Source organism: Notamacropus eugenii, chromosome 1 (assembly GCF_028372415.1).
Source record: "Notamacropus eugenii isolate mMacEug1 chromosome 1, mMacEug1.pri_v2, whole genome shotgun sequence".
In the NCBI taxonomy this organism is placed as follows: Eukaryota; Metazoa; Chordata; class Mammalia; order Diprotodontia; family Macropodidae; genus Notamacropus; species Notamacropus eugenii.
In genome coordinates this window covers 117,068,197-117,091,573 of record NC_092872.1, presented here as the reverse complement: position 1 = coordinate 117,091,573, position 23,377 = coordinate 117,068,197, and the positions used below count along the sequence as shown (strand labels likewise).

The window sequence follows — 23,377 nt, the reverse complement described above, 5'->3', positions numbered from 1 at the left end:
ATATCGCTAAAAAAAACCAGACTAAGTAAATGAAAAACCATGGATGTTTCTTCGTGGCAGAAAAGTAGGGGTTATTGGAATGTATATGACAATATACATTGTCAGATTCAGTCATCACATTAGGTGTTTTTGTTTGTTTTTCTCTGTTATAAGGAAGAGTTCCTAAAGGAAGGGTGGGAAAAGTTATTTCCAGAAATATTGTAAAACTTCTCATTCCCATGAGCTTCAGTACTGCATCTCCAACAGTCTATGGGACATTTCAAATTGGATGTACACAGACATCCAAAAATTCTTGCATGGAGTACTACCAACACCTTCCTAATTTCCTTCTATGCCTGGAATACTTTTCTATACTTCCACCAAGAATCTTTGGTTGCCTTCAAGAATCAGCCCAAGCATCAACTTCTTCAGAACTTCTTGGTCCTCCTCGGAAGACTTTCTCATTGTAATGTTAATGGGATAGGAAGATCTTCCCAGTCCATTAGTAGGTCTAAGTGACCTGCTTTGAGTTCTGGCCCAGCTCACAGCAGTGATAGTCTGAGTCACATGGAGCCTAGTGTGGGAGGAGATTGCCCAACTGAAACAGAATGTTGGGGAGGGAGGAATTTTGCCTAGGGGAACTTGTTTGTGGGGAGGCCTAACAGAAAGAATGCTTAAGGTGTTGGTGTTCTCAGGATTGGTGATAAGTACCTTGCTAAATCTTACCTCCTGGTATCCTAATAGTTTTGTTCTAAATAAATATTTTGGTTTTGCCTTTGAGGAAGAAAGTTTTTTTTTTTTTTGCAAATCTACCCTGGCAATACATATGCATATTCATAGCAGCTGCTAAGGGTATCCCATTGGTGTTACATTCATCCACAATATATCTCTCTATATTGAAGGGCTCTTGTGTATGCTATTATATGATCCCATCAGAATGTGTCTTGGGAATAGCGAATATTTCACTTTTGTTATTGTATCCCCAACATTTAACACAGTGCCTAGCTCATAACAAGTGATAATCAATGATTATTGATTGATTCCAGTCTCTTATCTAATTCATTTGCCACATGGATGCTAAGATAATTTTTATCAAGCATATTCTTATCATTCCCCTGCCTCTGCATAAGAAAATTCAGTGCCTTCCTATTGCCTTTAAGATAAAGTACAAATTCTTCTATTTGGCATTTAAAGCCACTCACAATCTGACTCAAATTTGACTTTTCAAATTTATTTCACATCATTCTCCTCTGTGTAATTTTTAGGATCTAGCTAAATTGGACTACTTCCTGTTGCCTAAACTCAGTATGCCATCTCCTACCTCTGCACCTTTGCACAGGGTATCCACCATTGCTACAATGTATACCCTTCTTGTCTATGCCTGTGGCTTCATTACATTCCTTATTTTCTTCTTGTGCAAAAACCTTCCCCCATCACCCTCCTTGTTAGTGCTCTCATATTACATTTACTTGTGTATTTATCTCTTATATCACCCAGGAAAAATAAACTTCAAAACATATTCTCCTTGAGGACAGGGACTGTTATTTGTTTTTGTCTTGGTACTCCCAGCATACATCACTATGGCTTACACATACTGGGTGCGCATTAATTTCTTGTTGAGAACTTAATTAAAACATTGTTACAAGAATGGTTAATGGACATGTATAAAAGGAAGCAGAGTTCATAAAGAAGAAACACCATGCCTGATTAAGTTTACTGACTTTTAAACTGGTTTATTAGACTGGTAGAACTAGAAATGCTGTAGATACAGTTTACCTAGACTTAAGCAGAGCATTTGCCAAAACCTCTCATGCTTATCTGTGACTGTAGTTGTAATGGTCTCATAAAAGTCCTACCTCCTGCAACACAGATGCTAGAGTACTAGAGTAAGTTTTTCACCTGGAAACAAAGTAGATGTCCCTTGAATAGGGAATGGATAAACAAACGTGGCACATAAATGTAACAAAATAGTACTGGCCTATAGGAAACAAATGAATTATGATGAATAGTATGTAAAGACTGACATGAACAGATACAAAACGAAGCAAGCTAAGCCAAGAAAATATACACATTTATGATGTCAATGTAAATAAAAGAACCACCACTACAACATAATCTAAAAAGAATGTTGCAAGGTAATATACAGAAGACTAGCCCCAAAGAAAAGATAAGAGAAGAGCCTTCTCTCCAACTAGTTTTTTTGCAGGTCTCTATGGGTATAGAACAATGCAACATTAGATATTTAAAATCTTTTTTCTTCTTTCCTTTTTAACATTCTTAGTTAATAAAGGATGGCTTTTTGGAAGGAATGAGGAGAGAAAAATAGAGAAATCTGGATAATGTATTAATAGAAAAATCTACTAAAAAACCCCCTGTAATTCTACTTCCAGCAGTCTCAACGTTCCCTCCTTACAAACCTGTATACAAGTTGTTTCTCTCTCTAAAGCATATAAGCTCCTTAAGGAAAGCAATTATTTTGTTTGTATTCCCAGAACCTGTGTGGTGTTTGACAAACAGAGAGTGTTTAATAAATATTAAATTGAATTGAAATGACTGGAATCAACAAATAGTCCTTAATGGTTAGATGTCAGCTTGGAACGAGGCTTCTAATAGAGTACTCTAGTAATACATGTTTGGCCTTGTAAGAGTTAACATTTTATCAATGACTCACGGATGGTCTTCAAACAAAATCGTATATGCCTGCTTGTTCATGTCTGGGCTAAACTTGATGACCTTCAGGATCCTTCTAACTCAGATTCTCTGATTATGAAAATAGATTGGGAAGCACAGGAAAACAAGGAATCAAAACTTAAGGAGATGGTAAGAGTTCATCTAGATGCCCTAAATGAGTTCAAGTCACTGGCCTGGACAAATTACATCCCCAGGCAATGAAACAATATGCAGGTATGGCTTCTGTGGTGAGGTGGAAATAGAGAATGAACTTGTGATTTCATTGGTATGAGGAGTTCCCAGTGAGGAACTTCCTCTAGTAATGTAGGTCACCATCTACTCTGCAATTTATAATCAGAAAAGAGTTGCCTGGAGCACTGAGTGGTTAAGTGACTTACCTTGGCTTACACAGTGAGTATGTGTTAGCCACAGGACTTAAACTTAAACCCAAGTCTTCCTGGCTCCAAGGCCAGTTCTCTATACCTTGCTGGCTGCTATAATCTTTTTTTCTTTTTTTGATGGGTTCAAATTTATTTTTTTTATTATTATTTTTTAATGTTTAACAATCACTGCCATACAATTAAGATTTTATCCCCCTCACACTTACCCCCCACTACCCCCCTCCCTCCCCACAACTGCATACAATTCTGTATAGGTTCTACATATACTTTCCTATTGAGTATGTTTTCACTATAGTCATGCTATGTAGTCAGACTAAAATAAATGAAAGAAATCATATAACAAATCAAAACATGATACACAAACACATACCCATACACAAACATGATCTGCTACATTTTGTGAATGACTTCCATATTTCTTTCTCTGAGTGTGGAAGGCATTTTGCCTTGAGAACCACCTTTGGGATTTTTTTTTTTTTATAAGAAGTTTTTGCGTTATTACAAAATTCCAAGTCTACAAGAAAAAAACTCTCACACACTGTGGTTGTTGCTGTGCACAAAGTTCTCCTGGTTCTGCTCCTTTCACTCAGCATCAGGTCATATAAGTCCTTCCAGGCCTCTCTGAAGTCTTCTTGTTCATCATTTCTTATAGCACAATAGTACTCCATTACATTCATATACCATAATTTATTCAGCCATTCCCCAATTGATGGACATCCTCTTGACTTCCAGTTTTTGGCAACTACATAGAGTGCTGCTATAAATATTTTTGTACATGTGGGACCCTTTCCCATTTTTATGATCTCTTGGGGATATAGTCCTAGTAGCGATATTGCTGGGTCAAAGGGTATGCACATTTTTGTAGCCCTTTGGGCATAGTTCCAAATTGCTCTCCAGAATGGTTGGATGCGCTCTGGCTGCTATAATCTTTAAGAAACCAGGGGAAAATAGCTGCGGGTGGTGGCACATGCTTATAATCCCTAGTACCAGGAGGTGTAGGCAGGTGGATGGTTTAAGTTCAGTGATTCTGAGCTGCATTAGGGCTAAAGATGGTAGGGTGTCCCCACTAAGTCCAGCAGCTAATATTGTGAGCCTCCATATGGTGAACTGATCAATTTAATGAACAGAACGACCAGGCTGCCTTTTAAAGAGCCCAGGTCTGAAACAGAGAAGGACAAGGTTTCTGGGTCAGTATTGGAATGGGGTCAGTAAGTGGCTATTGCATTCACAACCTAGAGACAGAGAGAGCCAGTCTCAAAAAATATAACAATAACAGCAAGTTATAGAAAAGAGGAAAGGGATTGCACAACTGAAGATAAGAAAATAGTATATCAAATTTCATCAAAGGGATAGAGACCTTAAAATTAAAAGTCACTGAGCCTAATATTGGTTTCTGGCAAAATTCTAGAAAAGATTATTAATGATTTTCAGGTAAGCAGAGAGGGAAGCAGGGAGTACTATGAACCAAACCGACTCATTAACAACAAGTTATTTCAGACTAAATAACAACTTCCTGGAATTTCTAGAGAAGAGGACAATCAGGGAAACAGTAAGATTCAAAAATGACATAAGAATAGCATAAAAGGGTTGAAGATGAAATGTCATGCGGTGAAACAAACACTAATCCTGCAGTCAGAGCCCTGGGTTAAAATTCTGCTTTTGAAACTCTGTGTGACCCTGGACAAATCACCTACCTTTTCTAGGCCTCAGTTTCCTTATCTCTAAAATAAGTGGGAGGAACTAGGAGGTCTCAGAGGTCCCTTCCAGCTCTATTAGCCTAGAAGATGCAGAGAATACATGACTATTGTCTAAAAATAAATGAAGGGATATATCATGTGAAAAGGGTCTGAACCTATTCTGCAGAGATCCCACAGGACAAAAACAGGATCAATGGATGGAAGTAAATTTTGCCTCACCAGAAGGAAAAACTAATTAATAACCATATCTATTTAGAAGTTGAATGATCTGACACTGAAGATTTTCTAACAGCTGTTGAATGAGTATTTATCCCTCCATGTACTCTACCATTCAATGATACTGCCTTCCCTGTTCTTCCTACATTCTCCCAACTCTACATATTTCCACTGGTTCTCTCACATGCCTGGAAATCTTCCTTGTATCCATTTGCTGGCTTCCCTGAAGTCTCAGCCAAAATCTCACATTCTGCAAGAAGTGCTATATAATTTCCCTTACTACTAGTACCTTGTCTCTGAGATTATTTTCAACCTGTCCTATATCCATCTTGTTTGTACATAATCTTTTGCATGCTGTAGTCCTAGGTAGATGGTGAACTCCTTGAGGACAAGAACTGGGTTGGTATTTTTTTGCCATTCTTTGTATCCCCAGTATTTAGTACAGTAGTTCCTCCTTATAGAGTAAGTGCCTAAAAAATACTTATTGACTTAGAGGGGATTCATGATTTAGTTAGGGGTTGGATTAGCTATCTATCCCTTGTTTTCATTCCAATTCTGAGATTCTATACATAGAAAAGTACTGTTGCTAAGCACATAGAAGCAATAACACTTTCTGATTATAGACCAAACCAAACCAAACAAACAAACAAACAAAACACTTCAAAGACTCTAGGGCAGGGGTAGGGAATATGAGGCTCTTCAGATCTTCAAGTGCAGGTCTTTGACTAAATCCAAACTTCACAGAACAAATCCCTTAATAAAAGAATTTGTTCTGTAAAACTTGGACTTAGTCAAAGGATGCACCCAAGGATCTAGAAGGCCACATGTTCCCCACCCCTGCAGTAGAACAAAAACAGCTTGCCAACTGATTTCCCTCCAGTTTTTTTGCCCTCTCCATCCTTGATACTGCTGCCAGTTATTTGCTTGATGAATAAGTTTGATAACATCACTCCCTTACTTCAGTGGCTCTGCAGTGCCTAGGAATATAAATTACTTACCCTAGTAACCGAAGTCTTCCAAAGATAGTTCCAATTTACCCACTCATTCATATTTCATACCTTTAAATCCCTTTACTCTGTAGGCAAACTGACTTACTAACAAGTCCTTGCTCTTATTCTGTCCTGCCTCCTGGTGCATCTCTCACATCTGGCAGACTACTTCTCCATCTACCTATTGAAATTCTTCCTTTACTAAAGTCACAGTTCAAGTACCACAGTTATAGAGATGTCCCCTTCATTGCCAAATCTCTCATCCTGGTTCACCTTCTCCTCTACATGTTTATAACATACTGTTTTATACTTATTTACATCCCTCTCACCTGTATGTCAGATTGCGAGCTCCACAAGGCCGGTAACTGTTGTTTTTTGTTTATTTGTTAAAACTTAAAAACAGTTTCCTAATGCCACTGTTTAGCATCTTGCCCAAAGAAGGCTTTGATAGATATCTGTTGTAGGAGGGAGAGTTTAGTCAAAAGGGTTTCTCCACAGGTGGCTTAATCATGACTAGCAGTTATTTCTGTTGGAAATACCACCCCATTTTCTCTCCGGAAGTCTCTTTCTAAGAAAAAATTACAGCATGTAAACATGGTGTGGCTTATATTTTTGTTTTTATTTAGAAAAAGTCTGTGAAACAAACAAATAAAGCCTCCCTTTGCTTCTATTCAGACTTTCCTCTCTAGCTGGTAAAATATGGAAACTAAAAGTGAAGTCAACTAGCATTTATTTTGTGCTCCTAATAAAATGTGAGCATACGAAGAAAGGCAAAGAAGAAGAGAAAAGAAAATAAAAAGAAAAAAGACCCCTACTCGCAAGGAGCTCATATTCTAGTAGGGGAGAAAACAAGTAAAGGACTGAGTACAAGCAGGACATACACAGAGTAAATGTTATTAATCTCCGAGGGAAAGCACTAGCATATTAAGATGACCGGGGGGAAAACCACAGGAGTCAGGAAAGCTGGATTCTAGGACCGACTCCGCCATCAACCTAGCTGTGAGACCTCACTTAGAAAGGCAGGGCCTGAACGTCTCCTCTGAAACAAACCAACCAAAAACACGACTGCTGAACCAACTTTGTACCTTGTATCTCGGCTTAAAAAACAAAAACATTTCCGCTCTCTCACCTTTAGTCAAACTTTCCCAACTTTCCCAGCTCCCCATCTCCCTCCCCAGTCCCCAAGCACCCCGGGAATAAGTAACGGCGAGGGAGAAGGGGGGGCGGTTTGGAAGAGCCCTGGGCTCAATATTCCCAATTTCAGGAAGGGGGTGCCTGGCCGGGGCTTGAGGTTCTGGCGGGAATCAGGAAGTCCGAGGGTGGGGGCAGTCGGCCCAGGGAGAGTAGAGGGATGGGGCAAGGAGACGCTATGTTGGGGTGCGGAGGAGGGCAGCAAGGTGTGTAAGCACGGGCAGAGCGAGAGGAAGGGTCGAGGACGCCTCACCTCTATCCGGGGGCCCGGGAGGCACGGCCGCAGGGAAGCCAGGGCGCTGGAGCCCCTCTGAGCCCTCCCCAGTCGGGATACCTCGTGCACCCACCCCCAGCCCAGCGTCAGCACTCCCGGCTGTCCAGCAGCTCCGGGGCCTTCTCGCAGCCACGCAGCCTAAAGCGCCCGAGCCCGTATCCAGGCAACGAGACCCAGCCCGGAGCTCTGCACTTCCGGCGCTCTGCCCCGCCCTCGGCCCCCCCTTTATTCCCTCCCCCTCCCCCTCCCCCAGCCTGCTCCCCGCCCAAGAGCTGAGACTGACCCTGCCTTAATTTCTCCCTTGTATTCTAATATTCTTCTTCCAAGGAAGGAAAGGAGACAGAGCCCCCTCATTGGCTAATAACGCAATCAACAAGCATTTATTAAGCTCCCAAACCGACGTCATACTCTCAAGGAGCTTACTTTCAACTGAAAGAGACATACGTATCTAAGTATGCAGATGAATATACATTTAGAAATACATGTACACATACTTATGTTCATATATATACAAACATACTAACTTACATATGCTTTACACTTATAGATGCACACATACATACGGGGACATGTAGTTTGGGGACAAGTGCTGAAGCCCTTTTAAAACAGTTTATATTCTGTCTTAGAGGTAATATGGAGTCTATTTCAAATGATATAACATGATCAAATGAGATAATATTTATTAAGTAATTAATATAGTGTCTGCACCATGTAGGTACTTAATAAATGCATGTTTCTTTCCTTTCATTTGAGTGTAAGGGTGACATTGTCAGATTTGTGCTAATAGAAAATGACGTTGGCAGTGAAGTAGAAGGTGATTTGGAGTAGGAAGACACTTGAGGTACTGAGATGATAGGACAATATTGGAATGGTCAAGGTGAGAGAGGCCATGAAGACCTGAATTAAGAAAGAGTATCTGCTTGAGTAGTGAGAAGGAGAGAGAGAAGAGAGATGCAAGAGATACAAAGAGATACTGGGGAGATAAAAACAATGATTGTATATGTAGGGTAAATAAGAATGAACATTGGAGAATTTTTTTAAACAACTGAGAAACTGAGAAATATGGGGATACCCTTGACAAAAATATGGAAGCTTAGAAGAGGATGAGGCTTAGAGCTAGTATTTATATATTACATATATTTAAATATGCTAATATTTATAAATTTATATTTATATAGCATTTACATTGAGGTTTGCAAAGGACCTCACATGTTATCCCATTTAATTGTCACAATAATTCTGGGAGGTAGGTGATGTTATTATCCACATTTTATAGATGAGGAAACTGAGGCTCAGAAGGTTAAGTGACTTGTCTAGGGTCACACAGTTAATGTCTGAGGTGGAATATGAACTTAAGTTTTCCTGAGTCCAGACATAGCACTCCTTCTACTGTGTAACCTAGCACCTCAGAGAAAGACAATATGTTAAGTTTTTGACATGTTAAATTTGATACGATAAATTTTGATGTGATAAGCTTGTTGTATATATGAGACATCAATCATGTTTAAATATCCAATAGGCAATGCTGGACTAGAGATCAGAAAACAAACCAAAACAAAAACCTCAAGCTGTACATAGAGATCTGGGAGTCAACTGTGTAGATGACAATTTAAACCAATGGAAACTGATGGGGTCACTAAATAAGAGACTGCAGAGAGAGAGAAAAAAAGATGACTGAGGAAAAAGCCTTGGAGTAAACCTGATGTTAGGAAGACTGATGTGGAAGATGACCTAGTGAAGAAACTGAAGAGGTGTTAAAAGAGTTTGGAGAAGTGGGAGAGAATAATATGAAGAATAAAAACCCAGAGCAGAATATCCAGCATGAGAAGATGATCAACTGTCAAATGCTGCAAACAGGTCAAGAAGGGTGAGGACTAAGAAAAGATCATTAGATTTGGCAATTAAGAGGTCATTTGTAACTTTGGAGAACAGTTGCAGTTGAGGGATGAAGTAGAAAGCAAAATTGCAAGTGAGGGAATGACAGAAAACAAGAACTGGAGCTCATGAGTTGAAGACATCTTTTTCTATGAATTTGACTGAGAAAAGAAGAGAGTTATAGGATGCTACATTGAGGGGGTGGTAGGATCTGATGAGATTTTTTTTTTTTAAGGATGAAAAATATTGGAACATGTTTGTAGGAACCAGGGAAGAAAGCAGTAGTTTGGGAGAAATATTATTAGAGGGGAGCATTATTGAGGGAGCAATCTGTAAAAGAAGATGGGAAGGAGACATGTAGAGAGAGGGCATAGCTTTGGTGAGTTGAAGAGCCATCTTATTATCAGAACCTGGAGATAATGAGAGTAGAGGACAATGCCAAATGATAAAGAAGAGGGAAAGAGAGAGCTTTTAGTAATTGATGTCCATGGAATATTATATATTTAAGAAGTAATAAATTTGAAAAACTCAGAGAAGCATGGAAATGTATGAACTGATGTAAAATGTAATTTTTTTAATTAAAAGAATACTGTGTATAATGAACAAACTTGACCCTAAAGAAGTGAGAAAATGAACTTCCTTCTCTTTTTTCCAGAGGTGGAGGGCAATAGGTGTAGAATGTTGCATATACTGTCAAACTTGGTTGCTGTGTTGATTTTGCTAAACTAATTCTTTTTTCCTCTTTTGTTTTTTATTTGTTACAAGTGTAGCAACATCCCTAGGTCTCTCTCTTTCTCTCTCTCTCTCTAAATTTCACTTATATTATTACCCACAGTCCCCAGAGGGCAGCTGATTTTTATTAGGAAGTTTTAGAAGTAAACTTTGAAGGGCTGTTGTTTCTAATATTTTCACTCACAACAACCCTCTGGTGTGCTTCCCATTTGTTAGCAGCCATATGTATATTTAAAAAGCATATTTACTAAGCAGGTGTAAGTCCAAATGTTACAAAAACAATTCTTCTGAACTGGGGCACATTCTCCCCTTGCACCCACAAGGTCCCTGAGAAGAGGGATCTCAAACTTATAGAAAATGATGGTAAGTCACACATGTAGAGGAAACTTGTGTGCTAAAAGGGTAATTTACAGTTCCTGGTTACTAGAAGGTGGGATGGAAGTGCTGGTGAAATAGTCACATGTTGAGTCCCTGACAACTTCCTTTATCCCCTCTTCCATATTGTCCATTTACTTATAATTGCTATTTTCCCCCCATCCAAGTTCATGGGCTTCTTTGAGTCTATCCATGAAAACCTTGGGGCTCTATGGGTCCCTGTCCTAGACTAAGAAAAATGCTTAAAGCAAATACTGGACATAGAGAAATCACAAGAAAAGGGTCATTAGGACTAGGGGAGTGGCACTGTTACTGGAAAACTGGAACTGAATTGAGCCTTGAAGAAAGCTAGGGATCCTAGAAAACTTTTCCTGGTCTTCTTAGTTATTAATACTTTTCACCTACCCCCCAATTTCTCCTTACTTGGAACATATTTTGCATTTACTTATAAGAAGACATTGCTGCTCCTTGAGGACAGGGACTGATTTATTTTTGTCTTCGTATTCCTGTGCTTAGCACAGTAAGTGTTTGCTGAATAATGAATATTGTTACTGATACTGAAGAGAGATGGTCTTTTTCTTTAATATTTTAGAGTCTTATACCTTTCCAACGTGCCCAAGGTCATACAGCTTTTTACTAGTTAGGATCAGAATCAGTTTAGCTTCAGATTTCTGCTACTTATTACTTCTCCTGGTATGTCCCTTAACATCTCTAAAATGAAATATTACACTATTATGACTTTTCTATTCTATGGTCCAGTACAAGTTGAAACCATTAAAATTACATAAAATGCTTCCTCCCTACTCCAATCTAGGCTGCTTTCCACTGCCGTATAGACATTCCTAAAACAGTATTCAGTTGTAAGGGATGAATTGAACTTTTGTTTCCACAGAAAACATGTAATACCAGAAAGTCTCTTATTTGTTGTGGAATGCAGGAAAACAAATGGATTAGAAGGAAAGTCTTGAGAATGTGGATTAACATTTCACTAAACCGAATGTGGGTATCTGCTTATCAGCATAGCTAAAGGTGAACATCTCCTTCCTTATACTTTGGATAAAATTCACAACCCTGAAGTCTAGAGAACTTCATTCCACAATACTATTTGGAATATTGGGGCTCTTCTTAGATGAAGGAAGAAACTTCAACATCCTGGGTTCAGTCTCTTATTAATTGAGGAAATTCCTTTAAAATAATTTATGACTTGTCATTCTTTTACCAAAGAAAGTATAAAGAAAATGAGAAACGTAAGCAGGGATGGAGACCCACGTAGGGTGGGGTTTAGGTGTTTTCAGATAGGCTATGAATCCTGACCTGACCAATGGGATGCAGGAAGGAAATTCAAATCGGGATGGTTTTTAGAAGCTTTGTAATTGTCTGAAAGGGTGTGTCTCCTTATGATTACCCTGGCTCCCGCCATCTCTGGCAAAAGAAAGATTAATGAAATCTTTCCTTAATTTACTGAAGGCCATGTGGAATTTTTGCTAAGAGGATTATTTCTCACAATTACGGGGAGTTCATCTTGGGTCCCACACTGGTCCTGCAGGACTTATTATGAAGCAACTGCTTCATTCACCCTGAGTCTGTATAATTTACTGCACCTGTTTGGCCTGGAGGGGTTCTTTCTCACACAGTCATTCTTAAGATATTCAAAAACTTTCAATGGTTGTGCTCCCCTCTCTCAACAATTGTGCACTTTGTATATATCCTGTATATATTCATCTGTGAACATGTTCTATACTCCCTTAGCAGAAAGTAAGCTCCTTGAGGACAGCGAATACTTCATTTTTGTAATTCTATCTCTAGCACCTACCTCTGTTTTGGGCACATAGTATATGCCTGATAAATCCTTATTGATTTAACTGTTAAATATTCTTTGAATTAAATATGCTCCATACCATCAATGAAGAAATGAATGCACTTAGTAGAATAGTGTACTTCATATTTGCTGTTCAGTCATTTCAGTCCTGACCAACTCTTTGTGACCCCATTTAGGGTTTTCTTGGCAAAGAAAAGTGGTTTACTATTTCCTTCTCGAGCTTATTTTACAGATGAGGCATCTTAGGTAAACAGGATTCAGTGAACTGTCCAGGGTCACACAGCTAGTAATTGTCTGAGGTCAGATTTTAACTCAGATCTTCCTGTCTCCAGGCCCAGTCTTCTATCCACTGTGCCATATAATAAAGGTTTATAATTTCACAGAACCTCATTTCCACTATGTAGTGTCCATTAAGAAAAATCTTTTTAAAGAAAATAGCAAGTATTCAGAGACTTTTAAAAATAATGAAATACATAAATGTGTGGTTAAACATGGTCCCTAGTGTCAAGAAGCATTTATTAAGCACCTATTATGTGCCAGGCACCATGCTAACTACTGGGAGATGTATGGGAGAAAGGCAAAAACAATCCCTGGTCTGGTGGAGCTCACAATCTAATGGAGAAGGCAACACGGAAACAATTATGCACAAGATATGTACAGCGAGACTGCTCACTGGCATTAAAGGGGATGGGAGAAAAAAAAAACCTCATGGGAGGTGAGCATTTATCTGAGATTTGAAGGAAGCCAGAATTTGGAGAGAATTCCAAGACTGGGGAAAGCCAGTAAAAATTCTTGGGGTAGGGAGATGGAATACCCTGTTTGAGGCCAGCGTCACTAGATTGTAGAGTGTGTGGGGAGGAAGAGGTTTAAGAAGCATAGAAAGGTAGGAGGCAGCCAGACTATGGAAGGCTTTGAAAGTCCAACAGGATGTTTGATCTTGGGTGTGACAGGGAAGCCACCGGACTGTGCTGAGCAGAGACCATGGTGTGAGGCATGACGCGGTCAGACCTTGACAGCTTGACAGCTGAGTGGAGGATGGGCAGCAATGGGCAGAGAAGAGGCAGGGAGACCAACCTGTAGGCGACTGCAGTAATAGCACAGGTACGAGACGATAAGGGATTATAGCGTACCACGTCGCTGGCAGCGTCAGAGCAGCAAAGGGGGCGGATAAGGTACGATCCACAGGACTTGGCAACGAATGCGATGGGAGCAGGTCAAGGATGACTTCAGAAGTAACAGGGGAATGGAGGAGGGAAGAGGGTTTGGGAGGGTAATGTGAGTTCTGTTTTGTACGTGCTACGTTTAAGATGCCAATTCGAGATGTCCAACACGCTGTAGAACATACAGATCACCCACTTTAGGCCTAGTTTGCGATTCCCCAGACATCGAGGCTTGTAAAAGCAGAAGATGGAGCTTATACACGAGAGGAAGGTGGATGCTCTGGGGGAGATGGCATCGAGAGAGGCTGAGTACTGCTGCGACTGGACATGTGTGTACACAAAGCTGCAGCGTGGACCGCTCCGATGGAGTTCACTCTCGCCCCGCCCCCTCCATAAGCCCGGTGGCCGCATTGCTCCGCGGGACGTGTAGTTCCAACTGGTCTCTGGTTTCAAACTAGGACTTGGTTAAATCCAGAAGTGGATGTGAGAATTGGCCTTCCTCGGCGGCGGCAATATCATCACCCCCTTCTCTTTCCCGGAGTGGTGAGCCAGGGCGCGGAGACCGAGTGAAGCGAGAGCGCCCGTCAGCGGTCCCAGCTTCACGCGTCGCGCCCTCCTGAGGCCTCTGCTTCACGCGTCACGCCCGGCGGCGGCCGATGACGCATTTCCGGCGTGCGGTATAGGGTTGCTGTGTCAGAGCCTACTGTCCTTCCCCCCTTCCCCCCTCCCGCCCGCCCCGTTCTGCTTACGGCCCCCTCTTTCCCTCCCCGGTCTCCTGTTCTCACTCTCTAGTCACCGCGCGTGTGGCCCGGGCGCTTAGCGGGGGTGGTCTCTGCCCACACGCTTTCCCGGCCTCCCTTTTTGGGGAATTTGGGGGACAAGCACGGTGTCCATTTTCCCCCCTCAACCGCACTCCCTACTCCCCTCCTTTCATCCCCGCGCTGGCCGGCGGATTCGGGGCCATGGCGAGCGGCGGGGGCAGGTACCGGCTGAGCTGCTCGCTCCTGGGCCACGAGCTGGACGTGCGGGGCGTGGTAGCCGGCCTTTACCCGCCGGGGGCCTTCGTGTCCGTGTCCCGAGATCGCACCACTCGCCTGTGGGCCCCGAACAGGTGAGCATGGCCTCGGAGTGCGGAGAGCGGCGTGGCCCCGCCCCAGCCTTCGCTTTTTGGAGGCCCCCGCCCCCCCAGGCGTCCTGGCCGGGAATCTCTGCAGAATCCTGAAGTCTATTGGAGACTTCCCTGCGCTTTTCCAACCAGGAGGAAGTAGGGACCGGGCCTTCTAGCCTCAGGGTCTCCCAGCACGCAGCCGCGCGTGGTTGCCTCCTCTCGCTCGGGTTAGGCCCGGAGACTTCACTGAACTTACCTCCGGGATGGTGTTGTTAGCTGTGGTTTTGTGCTTCCTAGACGTGACCCGGGTACGGCCAGGAAGAGCTTCCAGGCCGACTGGGGTGGGCGGGATTCACTTGTATACAAGCTGTTCTAAAAACCAGTATAAAACCACTTGGGAAATTTTGTCTTGGGGTTTCTCACAGACGCTGATGCCTTCCGGATAGTGGTCATTCTTCATCTTAGATCCTGCTGCTCAGATGTGAGCATCTAAAGTCTCATCACAAGTACAGCGAGAATTTTTTAAGGGGCTCCTCAGTCACGAGGGGCTTCCCCTCTAAAGCCAGAGTCAGCAGTTAGGCTGAATGTCTCCACCAGGGGTGGCCCTCTAGGTCCTCAGGTTCAGCCCCTTGACTGAAGCCAGTTTCCAGGGGCCACACTTGAAGATCTAGGGGCCAGTTGTGGCCTCAAGGCCGCAGCTTGTCCACCCCTGGTCTTAATAAGACTATGCCTATGATAATGCTTCAGGATCTTGGAGACTTGTTTATTGTGGATACTTTTCTTGTAGTAATGCAGTTCCTCTCCCTGTTTTGTAGTAAATCTTTCAAAAAGCACCTTTCTTTCATTCTTTGTCTTTTAGCATTTATTTGTTCCTAGTGTAATAATAGTCAGGGTCTCCATTTGTTCTCAACAGTTTACTCTCCAAATGACGTTTAGTTTATTTCTGTTCAGGCTGTATGTTTCCTAGATGGCACCTTTTTTTCACACCACTTCTTGCATACAGATTATCACTGGCAACGTGCTATAGTGCGCTTGTGCCTGCTGTGTGTCTTTCCACATACCCTTTGGGTGTTTTTCAATTTTGATTCTTTGGACATTGGAATATGATTGGAGGCCATATAGTAAAGATGAAAAATGAGTTGTATTAAAAAGGCTGGTTTTACATAGTACTCCAAAGGCACATCAGAAAATCTTATTGTTTTCCATATTTTCTGTTCTGGGTTCATTTTTCATCTGCAGTGCCTGTCCAAGATAGATGAGTTTGTATGTGTGGGTATGTATATCCACGTACCCACACATATACGCACGGGTTTGCTGATGAAATAACTCATTCATCTACCTTTCAAGGTACAATTTATAAGCAATACATGTTCTTCATCCACTTTGTTTCTCCTGCCTAGGTTGTTTTGTTATACCAGCCTTTTGAGTGACTCTGGATCTCACCAAGGAGGCCCTATAGGAATCCGGAGTTTGATGTAATCAGTACAGTGTTATCTGCAACAGGAGTATCTAGAGAACCTTACTACCTATGGAGTATCTCTCGAGTATGGACTGTTGTATCGGCAAATCTTTGGGTAGCATATATTTTCCTGCTTTATGCCTTCTTGGTGGATATTGTTGCATCAGCTTTCTCTTGTTGCATTAGTCAAGAAATCAAAGAATAATCTTAACTTTTGTATCTTGTTCTTGTTAGAGGAGAGCCTATGTGCATTTAGTGCTCTGAGTCAAATTTATTCCTTTGTTTTTGGCAATTAACAAATTTTCATAGCTAATTGTATGGTCCTGAACATGTGACTTCTTTTGAAAGTTATCTGTGAAAGCCTGCTTTTTCTCACATTTTTATCAGGGATACTCTTTGATCCATATAGACACTATTCTCAAAAAGATTTTATATAGATGAAAGACATAGATGGGGATTTGCTAGTGTTTGGTCATTTGCATCTTTTTTTATGATAATATCTTCTGCATTTTTTTTCACTCCATTCTTTCGGTAGAGTTATAGAATTTCTGAAATGGAATATCTAGTTTAACCCATTATTGAAAAAGGATTCCTTTTACAGCATTCTCAGTGGCTATCCATCCATTGCTGTTTGTGAGGTACACCCTACTTCCTTTGGTAGCCCATTACACTTTTGGATAGCACTAATGTTTAAGAAATTTTTTTCTCATTTCAAGCACAAATTTGCTTCTTTGTAACTTCCTAGTTTGGTACTTGGAACCAAACAGAATAAGGGACGTTTTCCATGTGTCAGCTCTTCAGATACTTGAAGAAAGTTATTATATCTTTCCAAGTCTTCTGTACTCCAGGCTCACATCTCTAGTATCTTCAGAGGAGCTTTATGTGATAGTAGCTTTACATACCATGAACTTGAATTTTTGAGATGTTCAAAATCGATCCCTGAAGATCTTCAGAATTGTCACCTTGAGCACAGATTCCTTCTATATGTGCTAGACAAGGTACGCAGCACTTCCAAATCCATCTTCTCAAATGACGTTTCCATTTCCTCATATAATGCATCAAGTATTGAGATATTGAAGGTTAGATGTGGTAGTTCTATTACTGAAGGGAAAAACTGCTACAGAAATACTAATAGCTGTTTGTTTATATATGTTTTTCAGATGATTGGGCTTAGTTCTCAATTTATCTTTCATTGCTTTTTATTCTGTGAGGGAATACTATTTTCTGCTCCTGTAAATATGTCTTTAAACCCTAGTTTTAGCTTTGCAACTAAATGTTTAATCAAGACTGACATCCTTTCAAAGTTTATATCTTAGGATTTTCCTTAACTAAATGGAAGAGTTGCTCGGTACTTGCTATAATAAGGTAGATAAAAATCACCCCAGTTCAATTCACTGAACATTTATTAAACACCTTATTTGTTCAACAATTGGCTTATTCCAGGAAACAGAGATGAAAAATTATATGAATACTGCCCTTAAGGACCTTACCATTTTACCCAGACTCAGTTATATTAGTAATGAATAAAGGAGTAGACCTTTTATTTTTTAAAAGTCTTTTAAAAGTCACTTAAGACTTAAAGCAAAACATCTAGGGACAAAGAAGGAAGGTCACAATCATATCAGCCAGTATAATCTAGTTTATGTGTTGGGTCCAGGTCCACTCAGCTTTGGAGACCTTAGTTACTTGTTGACTCTGCCTTTGAGGTGTCTGGATCACAATCACTTTCACACCAGACCAGGTTCATAAAAGCTGCTAAAAGCCATGGATTTTGTGGGAGAGGAGCTGAATTCTTGTCCCAAAGAGTCCATTTATAATTCTAGGCATTGGACCCTTGCAGGGCCCAGTTGACCCCAATTGGGAATATAAAACTGGGTTATGGAAGGACACTGGAGGTAGGGGAGTTCTGCCGAGAGGCTATCATAGTACTCCAGGTGAAAAGTAGTAAGCAGTCTTGTTGCAGCCAGATCTAGAGGTGCATGTGTGCACTGTGATTCTCTTCAGAAGGTGGGGAAAGGGAAGGGAGTAAGAATTTATACAGGGTCTACTCTGGGTTTGGGTTTAACCCTCGTTGTTACACCTCAAGAAACTGGATCAGTTCTAAGATCAGCACTTTAGAGTGAACTCCTAGCTTTATTCTTACCAACACCCAATCCCCTTGAAGGAAGTTATTAATGGCTGTATGGGAATGTCTTCTGTACTGGCAATGAAATGACTGAAGCATAAACCTGGAGTCTTCATGGGTCTGCATGAGTTACCATGCTGTTGCTTCAAATTCCTTGGGTCTGCCTCTGGTTATGTGATTTAGAGTGGACCTTTACTTAGATGTTATACTTTAGTGTGCTCTTCATCTCATTCCCCGTCACTCCCCATTTCTGCTTAACAAAATCATGAGCTTCTTTGATTGCCCCAACGTAATCTGCTTTTCTCCAGAAGCAGAAAACTGACACCCTTAGCCACAAGTGGTCTCTCCCTTCTCTGAACAGCCCTAACTACTCAGGACATGCCATTTATCACCATGAGCTTTTTGGTAGTCTTTTCTCATCTATCCATCTTGTGTCCTGTATCCATCTTGTATATCTTGTACTTTTGATAAACTTTAATTGATTTATTTGATTATATGAAGCAGCACAAGGAGTGCTATAGCAGAGCTGTGTAGAGGAGATTGAAAATCCCATTTTCATGTCTGCTGCTGAATTGTGGCCTTGATGTCCCTGTAGTAGACTTTTCTGTAATTTAGAATGATAGATGTTCCGTTTATTAAGATATATTATTCAGCCCCAGAGCTATGTGAATACTTATCATATATTGACATTGTGATTGTCATTGTTGAGATTTTCTATAATGGATTAAATTATTACAGTTTCAGGAATCATTTGAAGCAGAACTCTGACAGAGTCACAGTTGCAGAAAAGTGCAATGAAGATTCAACGATAGGCTAATATCAAATTTTTCTTTTTTCTTTCCATGTCCCTTGTTATTTGTGTTAGTTGATGTATTTTCAATGACATTTCAACTAGATTTTTAGCCATAAAATAGAAATACTTATTTTGTAGTAGATACTACAGTACCCTTTTGTTTTTCAGTCCAGTAGGGGATAAAATAATTGATTGGGTTAAGGTGAAAAACTTTTATTTCACTTCAGGTGATTTAACATAGTATCATTAGAATAACACACTAACGTTCAACTTCAAGAAAAAAATATATGATTATCTTGTATCTTTGATAGTTTGTTATGTCTTAGGTTATATCTACGTAAATAAAAATATACAATATATTGATTAGCATATCTTTTCAGTCCTAACAGGGGTTTTACTGAAATGCACTGTATGAGTGGACACTCCAATTTTGTTTCTTGTGTATGTATCATACCATCAAGTGACATCTATCCTCGGGGACTAATTGCTACAGGTGGAAATGACCACAATATTTGCATATTCACACTGGATAGTTCAGCACCACTTTATGTACTGAAAGGTCACAAAAATACCGGTAGGTATAGTGTCTTTTCAAATTTTTATCCTCTCCAAGTTGCATATATTTCATATTTTCTGATCAATAAGAGTCATTTTTTTATTTTGCTCTCACTGCAACAGTGGTTCCAGTTTTCATTAAGTGTTTTAAAAAATTCCATTTTGTTTTGATACTGTGTTAATGTCATGACATTTTTACCTTCTGATAAACCAGGGTATACCTGAATTTTGGAATTACATTATTACTAGAAAGTAACAAATTCATTATATGCATATGTTTGCATAATTTTGATAGATTTTTCAACAAATATTGATTAATGTTCTGTTTGAACAGCAAATTGACAATATTTTTGGTCAGATAATGCCCTCTTTTTCTTCAGGAAATGTTACATGTACCTGAAACTGGTGTAGTTTAATTTAGTTTTATTTTGGAAAGTACATTTTATTCTTTTTCTCCAAAAAAAAAAAAAAGAGTACTGTGCTTGTTTATTACCAGTTTATTCATTAATGGCTACTTGGTATAAAACTGTACCTTGATTTGTTGTGTGTAATTATACCTAAAATGGCATAAAAATATACATAAGTAGTCATTTTGACAGTCAGATATTATAAACGATTACAGAATTTAGATCTGTAGGGGATCTTAGAGATCATCTAGTACAACTCCATATTTTAAAGATGAGGAAACTGAGGCCCCAAGAATTTGTAGCTTTGCCAAGGACATAGAAGTTAGTAAAAATGGCAGAAAGCATATTTGTTGAAGCCAGGATTCTGACTAAATCTAGTATTCTGTTCACTTCATTTGGAGCTTATGGTAGTGTATGCCCCTGTCTGTAGTTTTTAACAACTTTTCAGATACTCAGGTAGAAATGTTTGTAACTTTTAAGTGAAGGGAAGATAATTTGGATCTTTGTTGTTGAAACTTTATAGAAGCATAGTTTGTATATGCTCTAAGACCACAAGGCAGCAGTCTTTCATGATAGTGATGTGGCTCAGTGGATGACCTAGAGTCAGGAAGATCCGAGTTCAAAAATCACTTAACCTCTGCATGCCTCAGTTCTTTCTCTCTAAAATGAAGATAATGATAGCACCTTCTCCCAAGTTGTTGGGAGGCTAAAATGAGATAATAGTTGTAAAACACTTTGCAGATCTTAAAGTGCTATATAAATGCTGGCTGCTGTTGGTGGTATTTTTCTCAGTCTTCTAAATTGCATAATTATTTTTTGGGAGTACATTAAACATTAGAGTATGTTAGATATCAGTGTACGTTAACATAAGCAGTATCACATGATTTGATGAGTATGCATATTCTACTTTGCTTCATTTATTTAGTATCTGTTTACATTTGAACCACTGTGGGAGTGGGGCGATGGAAATTAGATACACAGACACTAAAGACAGTATAATCTTGGCCCTCAAGCAACTTGCAGTCTGATTGGAATTGTGTTGATATGTACATAAATAGTTATGAATGGATGATAAAGGACCTGCTGTGTGAAATACAATAATAGTAATATGACATGTAAATGTGTCTTCTTTCCAGAAATAGAGGGTTGCAGAATAAATATCATTAGCAGTTTTATAGGAAAGGTCAAATATATTAACTAGTTTTTTTTAACCCATCAACTTTCTTTTTCTTAGGTGACGATTCCATATTATCATTTGGGTGAATGTTGTCAAATAGGCATTAATTTTGATACTAGCATATGTATTTTACTTTTTTTCAGGAGAAAACCTATTTTGTTGTCTATAAATTATTTTAATCTTTCTGTGGTACTGCTACAATGATTTTTAATTCACCCTACAAATATTTAGTGAGTACAGACTGTATTCAAGGTACTGTCCTTGGTACAATAGCAGATAAAAAGAATAAGATGTGGCCCTTTCCCTCTTGGAGCTTAGAGCCTAGAAGAGGAGGGAAATCAAAGAAACTAAATCAAAGTAACTAAAACATAAGGTACATTTTGGCATATATGATTTGAGGTGCACACTGCCATGTTAGTCAATAGGATGGTGAAATTACTTCTGGAGATAGTAGAGAAGGTTTGATGTATTCTTTTGGATATGGAATAAATTAAGGTCCAGCTTGAAGACTGAAGAGGAAGAAATTTCTGTGATACTTCAGATTGGATCATTTAGTCAGTATATAGTCACTGAGTACTTACTACGCCCTAGGTATTATGGAGGATACTAAAATAAATAAGCATCACAATATGGCTGAGTGGAAAGAATAGCAAATGTGTTTTAAATGGTAGTATTTATCATTATCCTTGATATTTTCTATTTTTTTATCAAGTCAGTGCTTATCTTGTATATCTTTAGGTTTTACTAAGCTTTAAAAATTAAAATATGCCAGTATGTAAAAATATGAGGAACTTGGTAATTTTCTATTCTTAAAAATAATGTGAATTTCACAGTTGAAGATAGAGATATATCAGGATTACTTGTCATGAGAAGAAAATTCTGCTACTTCAGAGGATTTTAAATTTCTTTAATTGAACTTTTATAAATTCAATGAAAAAAACTGGTTCTTTTAAATACATGTATATATATGTATATAGTATGTATTGTTTTAGAGAGCGGTGTCCTTTTTTTCTTGGTATCCTCTTTTCTAGCAGAAAAATGAAGCATAATTTTGATGGTTTTTGTTAATTGTACTATGAAAAAGAAGTATTATTTGAGGATCAGATGATTGGATTCCTTTACCTTCTAGGAAGTTTAGCTAAAAGGAATGAATAAGACTATTGTATTTGCTTAAATTATGAGTGTAAAGTCACTTTTGAGATGTCTCTTACAATATCCTTTCCAAAATTAGAAACATAGGTACCACAAGCAGTCATGTTGAACACACTGAATTGTTTTCCTTTTTAAAATATAAACTCAGATTTGAAGACAGAAATATGTAAAAATATTGACCGATTTTTTTTCCCCCCCAGTTTGTAGCCTTTCATCTGGAAAATTTGGAACATTACTTAGTGGCTCATGGGACACTACAGCCAAAGTCTGGCTCAATGACAAATGCATGATGACTTTACAGGTATAGTAGTTGTTGTTCTTGTTGTGTTTGTCCATCCTTCCGGAAGGGACCATGACAGCAAGATGATGACATGACTTGCAGTTGACTTGGATTTGAGTGAGGGAGGGCTGTGCAAGGTCACCAACCTCACTTTCTCCTCCTGAGCCATCTGGGTCCAGTGGTTTGATATTCATCAGGATGGCTGGAGACCACCCAGGATGCAGTGGGAGACCCTGACCCTTTCAGGCTAAGGTCTTACAGCATTCTCTCTTCCAAAAAGGGAACTGATGTACTCAAACTATAAGACTGGAACGTATCTTTTCTTTTTCTTTCTTATCTCTGGAAGACTTCTAACATGGAAATTTGTTTGCACGACTTCATATTTGTAATGAGTTTTTCTGTTTTTTTGCCTTCTCAGTGGATTAGAGTGGAGGGAGGTAAATTAAACTTAAAACTGATTTTTTTTTAAAATCACATTAATAGAATGATGATATCATAATGGATTTTGTACTGACAGTTAAACAGATGTGATAAAGCACTGACCTAAAAGCAGTGTAGATACAAGGAATGATTCATACTTGCTTAACTGAGAAATAGGAGCAAAATGTTACATACAGTTTGTCAAGTTACGAGGAAAACCAATTTTGCAACAATAGTCCAGTAGTTTTTCTTTTTTTGCAAAATTGTGTGACAATATGGGGGAGAGCATAAGTCATTTACATGTTACTATGAAACATATTAGCTTTATTGAGTCAAAATACTTCAAAGAATGAGTGAACTCAGAAAAAAACTGACGTTTTTCTTATTAAAGATAAGGGAAATTCTTTTTATAATAAATATTTTAGAAAATAATAAAAAGGTATGCCTCATTTAAAGTAACTAAAAAATTGCATAAAATATTTGGTGTGTGACCAACATTCACACTCGGGACCTGTAAAGATAC

The 23,377-nt window shown here is 39.3% G+C and overlaps 2 protein-coding genes across 3 annotated transcripts in view; one reads left to right on the top strand and one right to left on the bottom strand.

The window, feature by feature from the left end:
• Positions 1-14,029, bottom strand: part of IFT74 (intraflagellar transport 74) — a 161,048-nt gene extending 147,019 nt beyond the window's left edge. Inside the window, exon 1 of one of the 2 annotated variants that reach the window (XM_072612407.1) lies at positions 13,293-14,029. The gene's annotated coding sequence lies outside the window, so the exon portion shown is untranslated. Of the gene's footprint in view, positions 1-7,396; positions 7,614-13,292 lie in introns of those variants that run through there. The other variant, XM_072612390.1, reaches the window with a different exon arrangement.
• The window catches only part of PLAA (phospholipase A2 activating protein), a 40,077-nt gene continuing 30,726 nt past the window's right edge, over positions 14,027-23,377 (top strand). The window contains exons 1-3 of the mRNA XM_072612377.1: positions 14,027-14,489; positions 19,244-19,437; positions 22,355-22,455. Of these exons, the coding sequence (XP_072468478.1) occupies positions 14,341-14,489; positions 19,244-19,437; positions 22,355-22,455 (444 nt within the window). The 5' untranslated portion in view covers positions 14,027-14,340. The remainder of the gene's footprint in view (positions 14,490-19,243; positions 19,438-22,354; positions 22,456-23,377) is intronic.